This window comes from Capra hircus, chromosome 6, assembly GCF_001704415.2.
Source record: "Capra hircus breed San Clemente chromosome 6, ASM170441v1, whole genome shotgun sequence".
Classification (NCBI taxonomy): Eukaryota; Metazoa; Chordata; class Mammalia; order Artiodactyla; family Bovidae; genus Capra; species Capra hircus.
The window spans coordinates 12794975-12817160 of record NC_030813.1 but is presented as its reverse complement, the minus strand read 5'-3'; the positions used below and the strand labels follow the sequence as shown (position 1 = coordinate 12817160).

General features: G+C 38.8%; 1 protein-coding gene across 4 annotated transcripts in view; it reads left to right on the top strand.

Moving 5' to 3' along the window:
• ANK2 (ankyrin 2) overlaps nucleotides 1–22186 on the top strand; it is a 574309-nt gene that overhangs the window by 345213 nt on the left and 206910 nt on the right. For all 4 annotated transcript variants that reach the window (XM_018049206.1, XM_018049205.1, XM_018049207.1 and 1 more), the window contains one exon: nucleotides 16118–16219. In XM_018049206.1, the coding sequence (XP_017904695.1) occupies nucleotides 16118–16219 (102 nt within the window). The remainder of the gene's footprint in view (nucleotides 1–16117; nucleotides 16220–22186) is intronic.

The following is a 22186-nucleotide window of genomic DNA, read 5'->3' as shown; positions in this document are numbered from 1 at the left end:
ATAAAACAATAACAATTTAAACAATTTTTATTAAAAATCATTTAACAATTTGAGCAATAATAACAATTTTATAATAATAAAATTATAGTTTATTATTTCTGAGAAACAGGATACTAATAGTTCTATGTAGTCAATATCAGTAAAATACTTTTTCTTTCTGTGTTTAATTTCTTTACTAATGTCATAGTTGGCAGTTATCTGTTAAACTAATTAAAATTAAGCTCAGAGAATGTTGAGTCCATGGCCTATCTAACCAATTCCGCTGTTAAGTTTTCCCATGAGTTCAGCTGTAAGATAATAATGATACAGATGGAGGGCCTGCATGCGTGCTAAGGAGCTTTAGTTGTGTCGGACTCTTTGCGACCCTATGGACAGTAGGCTGTACCCCGCCAGGCTCCTCTGTCCATGGGATTCTCCAGGCAGGAATGCTGGAGTGGGTTGCCATGTCCTCCTCCAGGGGGTCTTCCCAACCCGGGGATTGACATTGCGTCTTCTGAATATCAGGCAGCTTCTTTACTGCTGAGTCACTGGGGAAGTCCCATAGTTGGAGGGCATCCTGACCCCATTACTCTATATTCACGTACCCTTAGGAAGAGTTAGGCAAGATTTGGTTTTATTGTGGTTATCTAATAGAATTATAAAGGTGAAATAATATAACAAGTATAAATGTTGCTGATCAGGATTTTATTTTTTAATTGGATGAAAACTGCTTTACGGTGTTGTGTTGGTTTCTGCCATACAACAATAATCATTCATAATGACATATATAATCTCTTCTTCTTTAGCCTCCCTCCTCTGCCCCCATCCCATCCCTCTAGGCTTTCACAGAGTGCCAGGCTATTATATAGTGTGTGTTATATGGCACTAGCTATTCATTTTACACATGACAGTGTATACATGTTGATTTTAAACCAAGTTTTAAAATTTAGTAAGTCTGTGAAAATGTACTTGATTCACCAAAATTTCATTAGTTTAATTCATAGTGACCAGCGCTGCTTCATGTGTCTATTTGGCCAGTTTCACTTTGTTGAACTTCTTCCTTCATTTTATCTTATTTCCACAAAGGTTTATTGATCTACTCTCTGTTCAACCCTGGGCTGGGCCGTGGAGACACCCGAGATGAATAAGTGATGGCCTCATCTATCCTGGAGGGTCAGGCTAGCTGGGGAGAGAGATGTGTCAGCGTATATTTGGGGATCCTGCTGTAGCCATTCACAACATTTGGTGCAGTGTTGTTTTTATCACTAGTAGTCAACAAGCGTTTACGAATGACTGAATGAGTCTCAGGGTGTTATGGAACCCCAGAGTAGTGGAACTTGGTCAGACTTGAGGCGAGAAGGGTGGGTTGGGAGGGTGTTGTGAAGATGTTTTCCCAAGCCTCTGGAAATAGACCCACAGGATCCACTTAATATAAATTCTTGTAGAAAATTGAAGGCGGGAGGAGAAGGGGACAACAGAGGATGAGATAGTTGGATGGCATCACCAACTCAGTGGACATGAGTTTGAGTAAACTCTGGGAGTTGGTGATGGACAGGGAAGCCTGGCGTGCTATAGTCCATGGGATCGCAAAGAGTCGGGCATGACTGAGCAACTGAACTGAACTGAACTGTAGAAGTCAAAGAATAAAAAACAACTAATAGAGAATTCTCCATTTCTCATTAAACCTGGCTTAAGCTTAATTTTTAAAAAACGGTCTTGAGCATCTGAACTAAAGCTTAGTTTCATGAGATGAATTAACTCTACTTTTGTTTTTAGTTATGTTTAAATTAGGAGATCCCTTACTTTTCAAAATTCTCTTTGGAGTTGATGCCAATACTTTTACCCCAACAAATCAAGAATTTGTTTTGAAAGCTGCCTCAGAAGAAGTTCAGATATTCTGTGAAATGCAATAATAACTGGAGGGGTTTTTATTGACTGATTTCCAACAGAGATTTTGTAGTATAAGCTAAATTTTTTTTTTTAAGGCAGTGCAAGCTACAGATACTTGATTTGGTAGTCCTTTCCCACTGCCATGTGTCAGGTACTATAATTAATTAAACACATTTCTTTTTAAAGCCACTTTTCCATGCCTTTTTAATATTTGAGTGTAAAGTTAAGGAATCTCTTTACCTTTCATAGAATTAGAACTGAATAGCTGGAGCCATTCTAGACATTTATAGTTCATACATAGCACAAGGGTAAATTTAGAAAGTTACAGCAGGTCACATCCATTGTGGATAAAGCGGTACTTCAGTTGTGCCCTGGTCTTATGGGGAAATGTCAGCTGCATGCTATTAGTATTCTAAGCTCGTGAGAAACCTCCCGTACAGATTTCTGTTTTAGTCTCACTGGTGTATGCATATACATGTATACTGAAGTATACGTATACATTGCAATTTTTATTTTATCCGCACTTCCTGGCATTCATGCAAGATGTTGATAGGTCAGCAGTATTTGCTTCCACAGGCAACACAAGAAGTGCTTTCCTATTCTGAGGAGGCTCATTGACAGAGAAATGGTAAGGAATGAAGACAAATCCAGTATCACTGCAAAAAACCCCAGACCATGTCCCAGAGGTTACACTGTGGCCTCTGTCTATAGTCCACACACTCTCCTAGACCTTTCAGTCTTGCATTTTGAACACACTACCATGCTGGGATAGCACATCAGACTTCATTAGACCAAAACCACACTGTTGTGTTCTCTCCACTTTTAGGTATTGTTTCCCCAATTTTCTGATCTTGATTAGTATTATTGCTCATTATGAACCAAAGCTAGACGTTTCCAAGCTTTCCTTAATTTCTTCTTTTCTATAAATCCTTAAATTCAGTTCCCCCAAGTTGTATAACTTCTTTCCCCTGCATGTATGACAAATCACTTCCTTTTTTCACATTGCTGTCCCTGAAACATTGCTCACTAGGACCATTGCAATAGTATCCAAACTGTCTTACAGACTTCATTCTCTTTACCTCTAACTCCCCCTCCATATGTGACTCCAGTGGTTATTTTGAGGACAGCATTCTGATCTTGGCAGTTCCTGCCCTTTCACCTAAAGGGTAATATTCAGTCTTCTTATAGCATGGAAGAACATTCATAGGCTGGGCCCTGCCTTACGTTGAGAATTTTAACTTCTTTGTCATTTCCAACTTTATAATTCACCCCACTGCATTACTCCTAGTTTCCTGCATACTGTCTTCTTCCCTACCACTATGACATTTCACTTGCTAGTCCTATGCCCGCTGTGTCTTCCACCTAACTTATCACCAGGAACTGTGTAAAATACTGTGTTGCTATTCCTATTATATGTTCCAAATGTAAAATATATTGTAAAACACACAAGCATTTATTGCTTGGACTACTGTTTCTAAATGGATATCCATGGGTCCATTTTTGCCCGCTTCTATCTGATTCATGGACTATGTTGCAGCTAAAAGATAATTTCTAAATGCAGATCTTAAAATCTTTTGAGGGGATGTATGTGTGTTCAGTCACTCAGTCTTTGTTACCCCATGGACTGTAGCCTGTCAGGCTCCTATCTCCATGGAATTTTCCAGACAGAGTACTGCAGTGGGTTGCCATTTCTTACTCCAGGGAATCTTCCTGACCCAGGGATAGAACCCAAGTCTCTTGTGTCTCCTGCTTTGGCAGGCAGATTCTTTACCACTGAGCTACCTGGGAAGCCTTTGAAGGGATAGATCATGTTTAGTTTTTCTGCATTTAATTCTCTGCATTTAACACACTGCTGGACTTCAAAACTGTCTTATTCTCAACTAAATAACTTCTTATAAAGAACTGGTTAAATTCTTTTAACTATTAAAATTTTTTTTTTATTGAAGCATAGTTGATTGACAGTTTTGTTAGTCTCTGGTGTACAAAAAAAGTGATTCACACACATATATATATATTCTTTTTCATATTCTTTCCATTATGATTTATTAAAGACTACTGACTGTAATTCCGTGTGCTATGCAGTTGGACCTTGTTGTTTGTCCATCCTATATATATATTTTATCATCAAAATAATCTGTTTTTAGACTAATTTGTTTTCACTTTTTTCAAACTGAAGCTTTGATTTTTCCAGTATGTACACATTTATATCTTTTCAGTAATTTAATCAAGTTAATAAAATGAGTCAAACTGGGAAACGATTTCCTTCTTATACAGTACACATATTGTGTATCCTTTAGGTATTTTTAAATTTAACTTTAAAGTTTTTTTGACGTTCAACTGTGCACCACTGGGCCAGCATAGAGTCAAGAAATGAGTGTGAAAAATGATTTTGTATGTTATATTTAGCATAATGCAGACTTTTTGAGAATTGGAATTTTGCTTTCCATGTAGATCATCACAAATGTACAGAAGAGTCTGAAAACTGTATACTCCTTTGGGACCCACATGCTTTGGAGAATGGGTTGAATAAACAACTTCTCAAAAATTATATGCACATTAGAAGGATTGACTTTTGCCATTTTGTAGATAACAATAAACTTAAGAACAGTTTAACCAAAGAGACTAGTGACTCAAATTATTTCCAATAAGCAACATAATTATAATGCTGAAATTCCTGACACCCAGTAATTAGAAAGATTTCTAAAAAAACAGAAATGCTAACAGTGGCACAAATAGAGTTCTTAGGTCTATTATTCCTATAAAATTAAAATATCATGGGTCAAAAATGATACTAGAAAGTAATGAATTCAAATTCCTATTTTATTCTGGAGTAGATATTAATATTATATAACATATGTACTCAAAAAAGTAAAATAAAAAAATTGAGTTACTCAGTTTTGATGCCTTTTCTCTAAATTGGTCTTTTATGGAAAATGATTTCCTATAAATGGGAAATGAGTCCAGAGTTACATTTTAAACAAGTAGAGTCAGGTTATCACTGTGTGTGGTTGGTAAGCTGTAAATAAGTGATACTGTTCTAGAAAATCAATCTGACTGACAATTACAGATATACACTGGACTATTGTAAACAGAAAACTTCTGTATCTCCATGTAAGTTTTAGGAGAGCCACACTAAAATTAACAATGTAAGAATCAAAAAATACATGCAAGTTCTTTTAAAATAGTGGTCATATTTTAAGGTAAGCCGCTGTGAAGCTTTCCTTGGAAGAATGTATTTTCTTGTTCAGTCTTGAATAATTCAGTGCTAGAGAAGCAATCAGCTCTTTCGTGTGTGCAGTGTGTGGGGGTGCGGCCAGTGCCTCATTGTGCTGTGCCAGGAAGCTGCTTTTGACTGAGTGATGTCCGCTTCAGAACAGATGGTCTAAAGATGAATAATCAGACCAATGGGGATAGAAATTCAGTGCCTACCTCAAGGGGGCAATAGTAAATTAACACTGTAGGATGCCCAGCATAATAAAGAATTGATGAAAGACATTTTCACTTGGTTGGGTTTATTTTTTTTCCTATCACGACAGTTCTAAAGGCTTTCAGGGAGACTAAAACCTAATTCAGGTTCATTTACCTTGATCCTTGAGTATGGCAGTGGGATAAACTCTAATATACCTTTCATCCCAAAGGCTCTGTAATATTTTAACACACGGATTAGTCAGGGAATGAGAAGAGTTTTGTGTAGAGAATATTTCTTAAAGAAAGAATTAAATAAACAATTGTTACCAAATTATATCAAAAGCTCTGTCTTTTTTCTTCTGACTGGAGTGTTATTATGGTAGGCTATTATTCATTTATGAAACCTACTCTTATGGACAGTGCTGGGCAAAGGGAAATTCCTTTGGGGATTTGTGTATATGACAGAAAGCTTGAACATCTCTTCCATGCTTTGGCCCATGTTCATTTAAGTTTAAGATGCTGGCAGAACATTTTTACGGAGATGTCCAGCTCATTGAAAATTAGGAACGATATTAGGCTTGGGATACAGATTGTTTTAAAAATATGTTTTCAATGTTTTACTCTCAATTAATACTGGTTGGAGATCCCAAAGCAATAGTAGAGAACTGTTTAGAATTCAGTCCTATACAGATGTGGTGTGTGCTATTAAATTTCTATCGTGGAACTCTAGGTTTTCATTTTTTTTTTTAATTGGAGGATAATTGCTTTACAGTGTTGTAGTGGTCTCAGCCATACATCAACACAAATCAGTCATATTTATATATATCCCCTCCCTCATAAGGGGCTTCCTTGGCGGCTCAGATGGTAAAGCTTCTGCATGCAGTGCAGGAGACCCGGGTTCAATCCCTGAGTCGGGAAGATCCCCTGAAGCAGGAAATGGCAACCCACTCCAGTACTCTTGCCTGGAAAATTCCATGGATAGAGGAGGCTAGTAGGCTACAGTCCATGGGGTTGCAAAGAGTCGGACACGACTGAGCGACTTCTGACTTGTATTTCCTCCCTGGTAAGCCTCAGCCCGGCCCGCCACACCACCGCCCCCCGTTCAACCCCTCTAGGTTGTGGGCGTGCCAGGCTGGGGCCCCTGTGTTGTGCAGCAGTTCCCCACTAGTTACTTACGTTACACACGAGCGTGTTTATATGTCCATGCCATTTTCGCAATTTGCCCCACCCCCGCCTTCCTCCAGTGTTTCCACCAGACTGCTATGTTTGTCTCGATTTCTTCTCAGTAAATAGGTTCACCAGTGCTATTTTTCCAGAAGTCAGAAAGAGAAAGCCAAATATCAAATATTAATGCGTGCATATGGAATGTGAGTTTTCATTAATTTTGTTGTTGGCATGTGAAATGCAGATTTCCATTATACGTCGGCTATTGAAAAAATTAGCAAATATTATGGAGGAACTAATATTCAGTAATATAAGATATGTAGAATATTTTTGCTGGCCTTTGCCTTGTTAGCATTCTGAACATAAATAAATAGAGTGGAACTTTTCAAATCCATCAGTTCAGGTAGTCCTGTGAGGGGTGGTGTATGGCATGAAGCCATAATGTGATGGGATACCTCTACACCAAGAGGAACCTGAATGGTTGAAAGTGGGGGTCACAATCTCCTGACCATATGCCATTTTTTTCCCAGTACGATATGCTCTTTAGGGAGGAATAGTAACTCTAGATAAATAGTTTAAAGCAATTATTAAGGTGCTTAGCTCACTGACTGTAGTACTACCTTTAGTCTGTTTGTGTAATTGAAACCTCCCTAAGAGCTTTCCTGGTGGCTCAGACAGTAAAGAATCCCCCTGCAGTGCAGGAGACCTAGGTTCCTTCTCTGGGATGGGAAGATCCCCTGGAGAAGGGAAGGGCTACCTACTCCAGTATTCTGGCCTGGAGAATCCCCATGGACAGAGGAGCTTGGTGGGCTACAGTTCATGGGGTCTGCAGAGTCAGACATGACTGAGCGACTATCACTTTCATACTTTCACAGAGTTTCTTATCCCTTGGAAAAATCTGAAGCATTTAGTTGCAGTGTTCTAAAATTTTAAATTTTAAGATGAACCTGAAACTATTTAATCTAATGTCTGACTTATAGCTATGGCAAAATATTTCCCTTTTTCTGATTTCCTTTGATTTGTAAGTATTGTGGTGGAGCCATTACTATCTTCCCATTTAAATACAGAAAAAAAAATTGACATGTACTGTGTGACAGAATTTCTGAGTTCTGTAGGCGTTTTGGAGTCATAGGCAGAACATATAGCTAGAAAACAAATAATCAAAATCTGTTGATTTTCCTGACTTAGGAGAAGTTGTTTTCATTTTCAATTTATGATAATGTTCAGTAGAAAACTGAAACTTATAAACACTTAAGAAAGTTTCTACCTTTTCTTTGTAAAAGTTCCTGTTTTAGTTAAGGTTTCAGTATGTCTCATTTGTAATTTTTATTAAACCAAACTCATGTCAGCAAAACAGAGTTACTTTTCAAGTCAGACTTATACTGTCTGAGGATATACTAACTGAGGAATTCATACTTCTTCTGTTTAATAATTATTTTTAAATGGATATATCTGTGTATAAATCACAGGGAATCTGAAGTATAAATAGTTATCAATCAAATGTACAATTATTTTTTTGATTTAAGGTTTTTGTTCCTATTAGTTGTGTGTTCTTGCCATATTTTTAATTTATTGAGGAAAGATATTGTTACATTATTAGTATTTTGACTCAGTGTTCAAAAATGTGATGCAGAAATTTCTTTAAGGTATAAAATTATCTCTAACAACTTACTTCTATTTATCCTAGAAGACTTAACAATCAAGATCTTTGAGCCATATCCAGTCTTCCTGGATTCATGTTAAATATTTTTGAAGACCAGAGGATGAATAGTATAATAAAAAGATGCTCTAGAATTTGACTCAGCATCATAGTTTGAGTTCAAGTACATAGCCATGCGTACTTAGTAATCTGCATTGTTTCTTTCTTGCCTGTGTGGCACCTTGAAAGTAAAAGAGCAGGTCACTCAGTTGTGTCTGACTCTGCTACCCTATGAATGGTAGCCCGCCAGGCTCCTTTGTCCATGGAATTTTTCCAGGCAAGAATTCTGAAGCAGGTTGCCATTTCCTGCTCCAGAGGATTTTCCCGACTCAGGGCTCCCTCTCTTGGTCTCTTGGTCTCCTTCATTTGCTGCTGGTTTCTTTACCTCTAGCGCCCTGCATAATATGAATAATCTGCATTAGGAAAACTGCCTCCACAGTAAAAAAAAAAGATATTGCTTTTGAATACTAATTTTTTCATCTGCTTACTCTTCAGTGATTTTGTCACCATTGTGCAAGTTAGGAACAACTAATTTGTCAGTATCACCATCTTTTTAAAGATGGTATCCTCTGGTATCCTATAGGCAGTTCTCATGGATAATAATCTCAGGGGAAACATTGATAATGAAAAGATTTATTTAGTGTGCTAGTGCAAATCAATGTCAAAATGTCATATGAAGTTAAGGAAAAAAATCTTTGTCTTTATGTAAAAGTAATTTCAAATGATCTTTCATATCAAATAGGTATTTGCTTGAAATATTCAGGTGCAATTTGTTTAATTAAAGTTAGATATTGTTTTGATACAATTCTCAATTTTGTGTGTTAATCTTTAATTATTTTAAGTACTGTTTTAAAAGTAAAAATAGAACCACCTGTATCGGAACTACAATTCTTAAAACATATGTCACTGAAGTAAAAACAACCTTTCGAGAGGGTATGTTAATTCTTTCTGAAGATCAGAGCTCCTTCAGCATTTTCCATTTAGTTGCAGTGTAAAGACCTGTTAAAATGACACTAAAAATGTAGTTTGAGCTGCAGTGTACAAACTTAGGTTTTATCGTAATTTTTGTTATTAGTGGCCAGCTAAATTGAAAGTAAGTGGGGTTTTAACACTCACTTTAACAGTTAGGACACTTTAACAGTTAGGACACCTTAACAGTTAGCAGGATATTTTCAAATACTCTGGTCTTCTGGCAGCACCTTCTTATTTAAAGCAGATAATATGTATGCATCTATCCTTTGATTTGCCATTGTTGTTTTGCCTTTATAATTTACAAGATAAACTGCAATTAAGAAAAGCTCAGTCAGTGTCTACTGTGCCTGTCATTGGGCTAAGCACTTTAAATCATATTTCATTCTTACAGCAATTGTATAAAGTACATTTTTTTTTTGATAAGGAAATTGAGACCCACAAAGACTCAAGATCATACAACTTGTGATTTGCTGGACGTAGTTTTAACATTCCTAAGAAAAGACCTAAGGAATTGTAGAAATGTCCCTTATTTTATTATGTTCATATTAAGATTTTTCCCCTCAAGTGATTTTAATATATTTTGTTTATTTGGTATTACTGTAAAAATGTAGATCTCCGGGTAGGCAGGTAAATGACCCCGTTTTTTTTTTTTTTTAAAGAATAACTGTATCCTAAGAAAATAAGCAAATTCCCTAAGGTTCACAAGGAAAATGTGCTTTCTTATGGTTAATTGGTTGGAAAGTATTTGTGGAGGGAACAGGATAAGCCACAGACTGAGGGGAGGTACCCAGTGTCACTTGCTAGGCTAGTTGAGGCTGGTGGCTAATTCATCCTAGGGGATGTGAGTGTCTCAAATATTAATAATATATTCCTCTCTTTGAAGTATGAAAAATAGTTTGTAACCTCTAGTGTTATGTTTATTAGACTAATAATTAATTTTTTATTAAAAACATTTTTTGGGGGCCTCACCATGTGGCTTGCAGGATTTTAGCACTCTGAGCAGGGATTAAGCATGGGCCCTTGGCCTGTGAGAGCTTGGAGTCCTAACCCCTGGACTGCCATAGAATTCCCTTTAGTGGTAATTTAAATATAAAAATCAAACTACATAAGACTCCTTAAACTCTTAGACCATTACTAAAATGAAAGTTGTACAAATTAAACATGAACAGAACTACAAAACTAGTATTATTCAAAAAAATAGCGCCAATGTAATAGAATGGACAGAACTGTGTAAAACTAACTCACAGATGTTGGTTTAATAGTAAAAAGATTTAACCTTGTATTTCTATAATGTACTTCTGAATTTGCCCTAAATAAAAATACAGAGCATACATTTTTAGAAGCATGTCATACAACCATTATTAATACATTTAAACTTTTGTTTCCTACTTCAGAATAAAAACATAAAGCTATCAGAGAACTTCTCCCATGCCAATATTGAAAGTGAAAGTGAAGTCGCTCAGTCATGTCCAACTCTTTGGAATTTCCAGGCAAAAGTACTGGAGTGGGTTGCCATTTCCTTCTCCAGGGAATCTTCCCAACCCGGGGATCGAACCTAGGTTCAACATTGCAGGCGGACACTTTACCATCTGAGCCACCTGGGAAACCAGTTTTAAAGGCATGCTATTTGATAATCATTTAAAACTCTCTTCATTTACTTGGTGATGGAATTAGTATTGTGCTAAAGATATGTACCTAAGCCAATAACACTGCAGTTAGGAACTGAAAAACATTTTACTCTGTATTTTCTATTATGCTTACTGCCAATAGTCAAGGCAAGTTGGACCACACAGAGATAGCATCTGAGACTATTATTTGTAACTTTATTGTTTTATTAGTGGGTTTTTTTTTTTTTTTTTGGCCACTCTGTGCAACATGTGGGATCTTAGTTTCCTGGGCAAGGATCAAACCTGCTCCCTCCGCAGAGGAAGTTTGGAGTCTTAGCCACTGAACTGCCAAGGAAGTCCCTATTAGTATGCAGGGTCTGCAGCTCAGTTAGTAAAGAATCTTCCTGTAATGCAGGAGACGCAGGTTCAATCCCTGGAGAAGGAAATGGCACCCCACTCCAGTACTCTTGCCTGGAAAATCCCATGGACAGAGGAGCCTGGCGGGCTACAGTCCATGGGGTCACAAGAGTCGGACACGATTTAGTGACTAAACCAACACTGATGTGCTACTGCGTGCTGTGCTCAGGTTCTTCAGTGCATCCTGCCGTGCATGATGGCCGGATTCTCTGACGAGTCTCAGTTCTAAGGCAAAATATTTTGCATATTGTGCATCTGTCTGTATTCCATCTCTCCTTCACCTGTTATGCATTGAGTTATAAACACAAAGTCACATACCGAAGATAGATGGCTGTATTCAGTAAAAGGGTAGCCATCCAGAAGACCTGGAACATGCTTATATTCTCCGTGTTAGGCTGTTATTGAACTGTAAGCATAGACGTTTTGCAAAATCTTGGAGCAAACTCAAGGACCCCTGTGAGTGAGCCCCTGGATCTTTCGGGGAAGCACTCCTTCAGGCCGAAACGCGGCTCTGTGGACGCACATTCCTCCTTGCCTTTCATGTCCGCTCTGCTGGATGCTGAGAAAGTATTGTTTTTCTAACATTTGGATCAAAAAACGTACAGAACTGTGTCAAGAAGAATTGAAGAGGAAATTTTTCTTTCTCGGCTTGAGATGCCACACTCGGGACAAGTTTTAATGACATCCATCTGTTGCAGATTAAAATAAGTGGAGCTCAGCATTTGAATGCCTTGTTCAGAGTCAGACTTTATATAGGCATAAGCACAATTGGTTTTAGGATCCAGAGTTCTAGGGACAGACAGCAACAAAGCATAAAAAGTTAGTCTGTATGTCAGACTTTGCTCTCAAAGGAATTGCTGTTGCCTTCTTCTCTCTTTCTCGTGCTTTTTGTGCGTGAAATCTCCTGGGTCAAGCCAAGAGACAACAGCCTGTTTTGAAAGCATGCCTCTCCCACTACTAATACCTAATTTTAATTTTTAAGTTCTTAACTTTTGTCATACTCAGAGGGAAACATAGCATGGTAAAAATTGCTGCGTCTCTCACCAGGAGTCCCGGAATCCTCTTTCATCTCTGTGTTGATTGAAGGTAACCAGACTAAAAGCTGTTTATCCTAAGCTCTTATGTCAAGAGCTTTAATCACAGATTGACCTCTTTGTAGTACAGGGTTTGCAAGTGTTTATCTGGAAGTAGGAGAAAAATACATACTTCTGTACCAATCTATACTTTTAACCTTCAGCAGTGCCAGGATCTACATATACATTTTGAAGTTTCATTTTAAGTTTGTTCTTGAAACTCATGATCTGAAAGCATTTTCTAACAACACACTTAGTTGCATTTGCAAAATGCATTTCTAATGCATTTTCTTACTTTGGAGAAACTAAATCCCTGAATGGGGTTCTAGAAGAATACAGCTTATAGCAAAATTTACTGTGACTCAACTGCTGAAGAGATCCTTGCCAGGAGAGCTCACGTGTTTCCTTTCCGTTGGCTCTAACCTGTCTAAAAACCTGGAAACTGTTTTTTTGTTGTTGCTAGAATTCCAGGGACTGGCCTTAAATCTTTGACTTGCCTTTACTTTTTAGGAGTTTGATTCGGAAAAGAGAAAATCAGTTATTAAAACTTGTTATTATGTAACAGCAAAAGCAATCCTCAATGTCATGCCCAGCCCCTACAGAAGGTTCTGAGAGGGTCTAATAGGTACCCCTCCATGACACCTGAAGTCCCTTCAGACCAACAATAGCACCCCCCACCCCCAAGCTTCCACAGGGTGTCTCTGGGTGTTTCTTCATTCCTGCAGGGTCAGCTACACCCTCTGTCTCTACTTCTGTTCATGGCTTTCTTTTTTTTTTTTTTTTTAACAGGGATGATAGTGAACCCTGATCATAGTTTGTGAGTTTGATCATGTTAGACATGTAGAGAAAGACAGTCAACTGGCTTTTTAATGCAGAATGTACTTTACTGTCTCTTTCCTTATTCCGAAGTGAATGTGTTTCTAAGTAGTTTGTCTCAAGCCAACTCTTCATTTTTCTAGGTGCATAGATGGCTGATAAATTTGAGGCTAGAGCTGTCAGCCAAGAATTCTCTCTCTAGCTAAGGCGCTCTATCAAGCAAGTGCCAGGATTTACAGAGCACATAGGTAGACCAAGGGCATACTGAGGTTATCACAAACAAACTAAACCTATAGCTGAGGTTAGTTAGCTACAGTAACATCTGCTTTGATACTTTGCACAGATGAGGCAGAACAGCAGATAAGACTTGCTGCTTCGAGACGGAGAAACAGGAGTTAAACCTTGGATCTTCCACTGAAAAATTCTGTGACCTTAAAAATTTTCTAAACCTCTTTCCTCACCTATTAAATGAGCATAATAATAGTTGCTTTCTCCTGGTATAATTGTAGTCACAATATAATGCATATGACTTCTTAGCTCTGTGCCTGACCCACCGTAAACATTCATGTGCTCAGTCTGACTCTTTGTGGCCCGATGGACTGTAGCCCGCCAGACTCCTCTGTCCGTGGAATTTTCCAGGCAAGAATACTGGAGGGGGAAGCCACTTCTTACTCCAGGGGATCTTCCAGACCCAAGGACTGAACCTGTGTCCTGAGTCTCCTGCATTGGCAAGTTGATTCTTTACCACCAGCGCCACCTGGAAAGTGCTTGACTTTCATAAATGTTACTTATAATTATGAAGCCTTGTGTACCGGATGGAAGTACTTTCTAGGCATCATCTTTAATATAGTATGTAATATATATGCGTACTAAGTCACTTCAGTCATGTTGGACTCTTGTAGCCCGCCAGGCTCCTCTGTCCATGGGGATTCTCCAGGCAAGAATACTGGAGTGGGTTGCCATGCCCTCTTCCAGGGGATCTTCCCAACCCAGGGGTCGAACCTGCATCTTTGGGTGAATTCTTTACCACTAGTACTACCTGGGAAGACCAAGAATATATATAGCATGTGGATTCGTTTTTAAAAACCTAGATATTGGAAATAATGCTGTCATACTTTTTGTGACCTAATGTTATTTAATTGCTGTTTTGTAATAACTAATGTTTCTTGTGGGATATTGACAGAGCGTAATGCAAAGTATTATCATGTTTCACTTTTAAGTGCTAGGGCAAGAAACTTGAAGGAGGAAAATCTTCCTGGAATTTAGAATTTGCTGCAAATCACAAATACTTCCATAGCATAGGCATTTCAAAATGAGTTACCATTCAGTCCCTGCAGCATTGCAGATATGCCAGGGGCACCCTGCCATGAGCATAGCTTTCAGGAAGGGTCAAGCGCGAGGCATCCCAGCAGAGCGGGCAGGAGGAAGGCAGCACTATGTTAGTCACACCGGGATGTGTTTCTGAAGGCTCCGAGCATGCCGTCCAGATGTACAGATTTCAGTCGTACCTTTTGACTCCTCATAAATTATCTATCAAATTTGTAAATATATATGGCATTGTGGCATTTGGCTTAAATGTGAGGTAATTTTGTCTTAGGGTGTTCAGTCTTCCCCGGTGTAAATCATTCCAACAGTCTGCAAGTGATTCCATATTTGAGACTCCCAGAGGAAACACTTCCAGTTCTATGTGTGTACTTCATCACCAGTCATAATAAACAGGTCCAGGAATATGCCAAGGGCCCTTGCCGAGTCCTTTCGAGAGAGAAGGAGGCAGCAGTGTAGCCTACTGGGGAGAATGGTGGATTAAGAGCCATCCCACCTGCATCTCCCTTTCTAGTAGGTCCCTTTTCGTAGGGATCTCTTCTTGTAGGTAGGTTGCTGTTTTCTCTTTGCGTGTGTGTGTGTGTGCTAAGTGGCTTCAGTCGCGTCTGACTCTTTGCGACCCTATGGACCATAACGTGCCAGTCACCTCTGTCCATGGGGATTCTCCAGACATGAATACTGGGCTGGGTTGCCATGCCCTCCTCCAGGGGATCTTCCTGATCCAGGGATTGAACCCACATCTCTTATGTCTCCTGCATTGGCAGGTGGGTTCTTTACCACTAGCGCCACCTGGGAAGCCCATTTCCTCTTTAGTCAGATGTTATACCACAAGATCTATAGAGTGAGGCCAGTATCTTGGAACCTAATGAAGTTTTATCATCATCCTTGTGTTAAGGTTTGGAAATCAGACTTTGTCAGCAAGTCAGAGAGGCAAGGTGCCTGTGGCTACGTCTCTGAAATAGCCTCCTTTGGACATATTTTTTGGTGGGGGCGGGGGGATTCAGTTGATTTTCCCAGGATCAGGTTTTGAGAGGAATGGACTCAAGATGAGAACTTAGAAGGCAGTTTCCACTCGGACTGATCATCTTTACCAAGAGATTTGAATCTGGTATTATGTCAGCTGGTTTAAATTTAATCTTGTTCTTCCAAAATCACTAGGATCACAAAATTTGCATTGGCCCAGTCCACGCCTGCCAGCTAGCACTATCTGCTTTCCTCAAAGCATCCTTGCAACTTTCTGTTTTTCCCCTATCATAAGGACAGATGACTTCCAGGTGACCCGTAGTCGGTATTCTCCCTCAGATGCATCTGAAAACCAGTCAAGGAAGAAAGAAGAAACCCAGAACCTTTCATTTCTTTGCAGTTTTTTATTCCTTTTTGGCTCCATACTAGGCTCAGTATAAAGTCACTAGCTTCCTGAGGCTAAAATGAATGGGTAAAAGTGGATTTGGGGGTAGTATAAATTCCTCTTCAAATGTAGCCAAAGATTTGGAATAAAGCAGTAAAATTATTTTTATTTTAATGATTCTTTTACACTCTTTAATAGAGCAGAATGTATTCCCATGGACATTAATGTCCTTAGCTCTCTAGAAATGTTGTGAGGTTGCTCACTTGTCCTGTTAATTATTATTGAGTGTTTTAAACTCAGGTTTGAATTATTTTGCAGCCAAAGCTTTTCTGATCTGTGGTGCAAACATTCTTGTTTCTTTGTTTTTGATATGTTCTCACTTTATCAGTAACTCACTGAAGCTCTTTTCTGTTTCTCACAGTCTGACAGCAATGCAAGCTTCCTCCGTGCCGCCAGAGCAGGCAACTTAGACAAAGTCGTGGAATATCTGAAGGGGGGCATAGACATCAATACCTGCAACCAGGTAAGCGCCCTGCAGCTGCCTCTTTATTATACGCCAAAGACACTCCTGTTACCTATAGATACACTCAGAAAACCCAGCAGGGTTTTTGTCTCTTGTTAAATTTACTAAAATAGCACCAGTCCAGAATTATGAAAGTTCATTTTTGCCTCCTTACCAACTTTTAAAGCCTCAGACATTTGTATCTAGATCTAATAATACCAGCAAAGTAGATAGATCAAAAATAGATTGAACATCAGGTTTGCCTATGAAATGATCTGGGCTGCCCTTAGCTGAAATACTGCTCATTTATTATCAACTAGTTATCCAGATGCTGGCTTCTGTTCTTGTCTGCTGTAAGCCTTTTATTCAGGGGGTAACTGATTATTACAACTTGGGATAGAGAAATAAAAGAATAAAATCAGAATTATGCACCTGCTTACCCCTCCCCACCCTGGCATTCCTATTAAAGTATGGATTTGAGTGAGAAGAGTTTGAAACTGTTGGCTTAAATGAGGTATTTGGATTATTCATTTATCACATCCATTTGCTAAGGACTTTAGATGGTATTATACATTCTGGATATTATTTGATCCCAGGGATGTTGAGATTTTTGTGTTTTCTGTAAGATTTTAATACCATGAATAAAAGTGTCTCGTGAACGCCAGTATTCACTATAGTGTGCTAAATGTTGCTGATGTGTGTGTGCATGACAGAGCTAACTGGGAAATGAGTAATCCTGCCTAATTATAAGCTAGCAGGAGATAAATTTCATTGTCTAGTTCTAAATCATCTCTAGAATGTCGTGATATATACTGATATATATATCCTGATGTGTATTTAGCCCAGTTATGTTCATTCTGTAGTCCCTTGAAATTAGTGAATCTTTCAAATACAACTTCTCAAAAACTGAATCCGATGTCTTGTCATACTCAAACTTGCTCTCCTCCCAAATTCCTAACTGCTGATTTTCTTTCTGTTGTTCAGTTGCGAAGTCGTGTCAGACTCTTTGTGACCCCATGAATTGAAGCATGCTAGGCTTCTCTGTCCGTCACTATCTCCCTGAGTTTACTTAAACTCATGTCCATTGAGTCGGTGATGCCATCTCATCCTCTGTCATCCTCTTCTCCTTCTGCCTTCAGTCTTTCCCAGCATCAGGGTCTTTTCAAGTGAATCACTCTTCCCAGGAGGTGGCCAAAGTATTAGAGCTTCAGCTTCAGCATTAGTCCTTTCAATGAATATGCAAGGTTGATTTCCTTTAGGATTGACTGATTTGATCTCCTTGTTGTCCAAGAGACTCTCAAGAGTCTTCTCCAGCACTACATTCCAAAAGTATCAATTCTTTGACATTCAGCCTTCTTTATGGTCCAGTTCTCGCAAGCATGCATAACTACTGGAAAAACCATAGCTTTGACTGTATGGACCTTTGTCAGCAAAGTGTTGTCTTTGCGTTTTAATACACTAAGTTTGTCATAGCTATCCTTCCAAGGAACATCTTTTAATTTCGTGCTGCAGTCAGCGTCTGCATTGATTTTGGAGCCCAAGAGAAAGAAATCTGACACTGTTCCCATATTTTCCTCATCTATTTGCTATGAAGTGGTTGGACTGGATGCCATGATCTTTGTGTTTTGAATGTTGAGTTTTAAGCCAGCTTTTTCACTCTCCTCTTTCACCTTCATCAAGAGACTCTTTAGTTCCTCTTCACTTTCTGTCATTAAAGTGGTATCATCTGCATATCTGAGGTTGTTGATATTTCTCCCGGAAATCTTGATTCCAGCTTGTGCTTCATCCAGCCCAGCATTTTGCATGATGTACTCTGCATATAATAAGTTAAATAAGAAGGGTGATAATATACAGGCTTGACATACTCCTTTCCCAGTTTTGAACCAGTCTGTTGTTCCATGTTTGGTTCTAACTGTTGCTTCTTGTCCTGCATACAGGCTTCTCAGGAGGCAGGTAAGGTGGTCTGATATTCCCATTTCTTTAAGAATATCCCACAGTTTGTTGTGATCCACACAGTGAAAGGCTTTAGCATAGTCAATTTCCTTACTAATACTTAGTTCCAACAGGTTTCTACCCTTGTCTTCTCCCCTACTTCAGTCCAGCACTCCTTTCCTGGTTCATTTTCCACATCCACAAATTTGCATTAACCCACAGTATGGTCACTTACCATAGTTGCCGTAAGCCCCCGCTTAATTAGGTTCTCTCTTCATCTTGTCACTCTGGTCAGTCTCTATGCTGTCTTGAGTCATCTTTCTAAAATAAAAATATTTTTATGGTACTCCTCCACCCCCAAACTTTCTATGGCTTCCAATGCTTAGATGAGTGTGGTTGTCATATAAAAATTACCTGCAGACTTTTGCAAAAGGTACAGGAATTTCCTTGCTCCTCCCAAGACTTTCCACCATAGGAAGTATTGTCACCAATGGCAATATTTCTTGTCCTTTAGGGAAGTATATCTCTTGGCTTAAAAAATATTGAGTGCTGCTTGCTTTTAGGAATCAATCTGCTATAACCCTGAGCATCCCTATGTATTCCTTTGGGTGTGACAAGAATGCAAGACACCGAATGCTGTTTATCTGGGGCATATCTCAGGGTAGTGTTTGCAGTGAGCAACCTTAAGGGATTAGGTAGCTCATTCCTTCAGAGAAAATGTCTTATTCATTTTTAGTTTAAAACCTGTGAATCCCTGAAGGTTAATTCTTCTTTAACACAACCCACGGTATGCACAGGTATCCATGTTCCTCTGTGTAACTTCCTTGGGATTGGGAGGGGACATAGGGAACTGATGTAGGCAACATGTTGACAGCCAGCCGATTCTTTGCTGTGAACTATGAAGTCCACTGAGCTTCCCTCGTGTCTCAATAGTAAAGAATCCACCTGCAATGCACGAGCCTCCGGAGATGCAGGTTCAATTCCTGAGTCGGGAAGACCCCCTCAGTAGGACGTGGCAACCTACTCCAGGATTCTTGCCTGGGAAATCCTATGGATAGAGGAGCCTGGTAGGCTACAGTCCATAGGTCGCAAACAGTTGGACACAACTGATGCAACTTAGCATGCATGCATGAAGTCCATTGTCTCTCATCTAGGAGACTCGGGTCTTCTTCCAGCATTAGGAAGCCATAGCAGTTTAGCAGTTTCGCTTATAGGTAAGATAACATAGCAGACCTTTCATAGTTTTTGGCACTGACATATGGAATCAAGCCAAATGCCTTTATCCTAGTATATAAGACCTTCACATTTTATACTTCCATTTCTTATTTGTCTTATATTTCGTTATGAATTCTTTTATTTGATATGTTTCTAGTAGTTTTTGAACAAATAATTTGGGGTTTTCATATATTAAAAGAGAAAGAACATCCAAATTCTTATTCTTATTGTTGTTCAATCTCCAAGTCATGTCCGACTCTGTGACCCCACGGACTACTGCTGTCCTTTACCATCTCCTGGAGTTTGCTCAGTTTCATGTGCATTGAGTCGGTGATGCTATTTACCAATCTCATCTTCTACTGCCCCTTTCTCCTTTTTCCTTTAATCTTTCCCACCATTAGGGTCTTTTCCAATGAGACAGCTCTTCATATCAGGTGACCAAAGTATTGGAGCTTCAGCTTCAGCATCAGTCCTTCCAATGAATACTCAAGGTTGATTTCCTTTAGGATTGACTTGTTTGATCTCCTTGTAGCTTAAGCGATTCTCAAGAGTCTTCTCCAGCACCACAATTCAAAAGCATCAATTCTCTGGCACTCAGCCTTCTGTATGGTCCAACTCTCATATCCAAACATGACTATTGGAAAAATATAGCTTTGACTATATGAAATTCCTATATAGATGTATGAACTTTCTCCAAATTCCTATATAGACATATGAACTTCTTCCAAAACTGCCTGTGAGAATGAATATAAATTGTTTAAATATTTTAACATGCTTTTTTAGAGTTTTTTCAAGTACATTAAATACATTTTCCCAATTTTAATACCAATTCATTAACATTCTATATTTGTAATATGCTAGAAAAAAGGCATGAAACTGTCTGAGGTATTAGTTTATTTAGATAAAATCTTCATAAGTGATGCCAGAAGAGGAACTCAAGGAAAAAGACATTAACTTCAGTCAAACCAAGTCCACTTTACCCTAAAATATAAGAAATATCTTAATCATATAAAAGATCTTTGGATTTTTTTTAAAGAAAAACTCTCAGCAGTAGATGCTGACTTCTTATCTGCTTTATAGAGTTATGAACCTAACCTCTTGAGTTACCTAGAAAAGTTTTTAGTAGCTTAACATATTTTTCTTCTGGCCCAGTGTCTACTAACACATTACTCTAAAAGGGAAGAACATTTGTTTTTGTGAGAAGGCAACAAAATGTCATGAAATCACACAGAATTTAGAGCCCAGAGGCTCAAGTTTAAGTTCCGTCTCCACTTTTGTCAAGTCATTTCAAGTTAGAAAGTGACATCTTTCTAATCTCTAGGACAAGAAAATAACAATGTGTTCAATTTTACACACTGAGCAGCAATGTGAATTAAATATGAAATACGAAAGGACTTTCTAAGGTGTACATATTCTAACTGCTATTACTGTGTATAATCTACTGAGAACCAGTAAAATTGAAGTAGACCTCCTTGCAAAGTATGACGTTGATTCTCCTCAGTCACCAGAATTTAACCAGGTAATAAAGTAATGCAGAGTTGCAAAGAATAGCAAGGAGGGATAAGAAAGCCTTCCTCAGTGAGCAGTACAAAGAAACAGAGGAAAATATCAGAATGGGAAAGACTAGAGATCTCTTCAAGAAAATTAGAGATACCAAGAGAACATTTCATGCAAAGATGGGCACAATAAAGGACAGAAATGGTCTGGACCTAACAGAAGCAGAAGATATTAAGAAGAGGTGGCAAGAATACACAGAAGAACTGTACAGAAAAGATCTTCATGACCCAGATAATCACGATGGTGTGATCACTCACCTGAGCCAGACATCCTGGAATATGAAGTCAAGTGGGCCAGAGAAAGCATCACTACAAACAAAACTAGTGGAGGTGATGGAATTCCAGTTGAGCTATTTCAAATCCTGAAAGATGATGCTGTGAAAATGCTGCACTCAATATGCCAGCAAATTTGGAAAACTCAGCAGTGGCCCCAGGACTGGAAAAGGTGCAGTTTTCATTTCCAATCCCAAAGAAAGGCAATGCCAAAGAATGCTTCAAACCACTGCACACAATTGCACTCATCTGCACACAGCTAGTAAAGTAATGCTCAAAATTCTCCAAGCCAGGCTTCAGCAATACGTGAACCTGTGAACTTCCTGATGTTCAATCTGGTTTTAGAAAAGGCAGAGGAACCAGAAATCAAATTGCCAACATCTGCTGGATCATCAAAGAAGCATGAGAGTTCCAGAAAAACATCTATTTCTGCTTTATTGACTATGCCAAAGCCTTTGACTGTGTGGATCACAATCAACTGTGGAAAATTCTGAAAGAGATGGGAATACCCAGACCACCTGACCTGCCTCTTGAGAAATCTGTATGCAGGTCAGGAAGCAACTAGTTGAGAACTGGACATGGAACAACAGACTGGTTCCAAATAGGAAAAGGAGTATGTCAAGGCTGTATATTGTCACCCTGCTTATTTAACTTCTATGCAGAGTACATCATGAGAAATGCTGGACTGGAAGAAACACAAGCTGGAATGCAAGGATTGCTGGAGAGAAATATCAATAACCTCAGATACTGCAGATGACACCACCCTTATCAGCAGAAAGTGAAGACAAACTAAAAACACTCTTGATGAAAGTGAAAGAGGAGAGTGAAAAAGTTGGCTTAAAGCTCAACATTCAGAAAACGAAGATCATGGCATCCGGTCCCATCACTTCATGGGCAAATAGATGGCGAAACAGTGGAAACAGAGTCAGACTTTATTTTTCTGGGCTCCAAAATCACTGCAGATGGTGATTGCAGCCATGAAATTAAAAGACGCTTACTCCTTGGAAGAAAA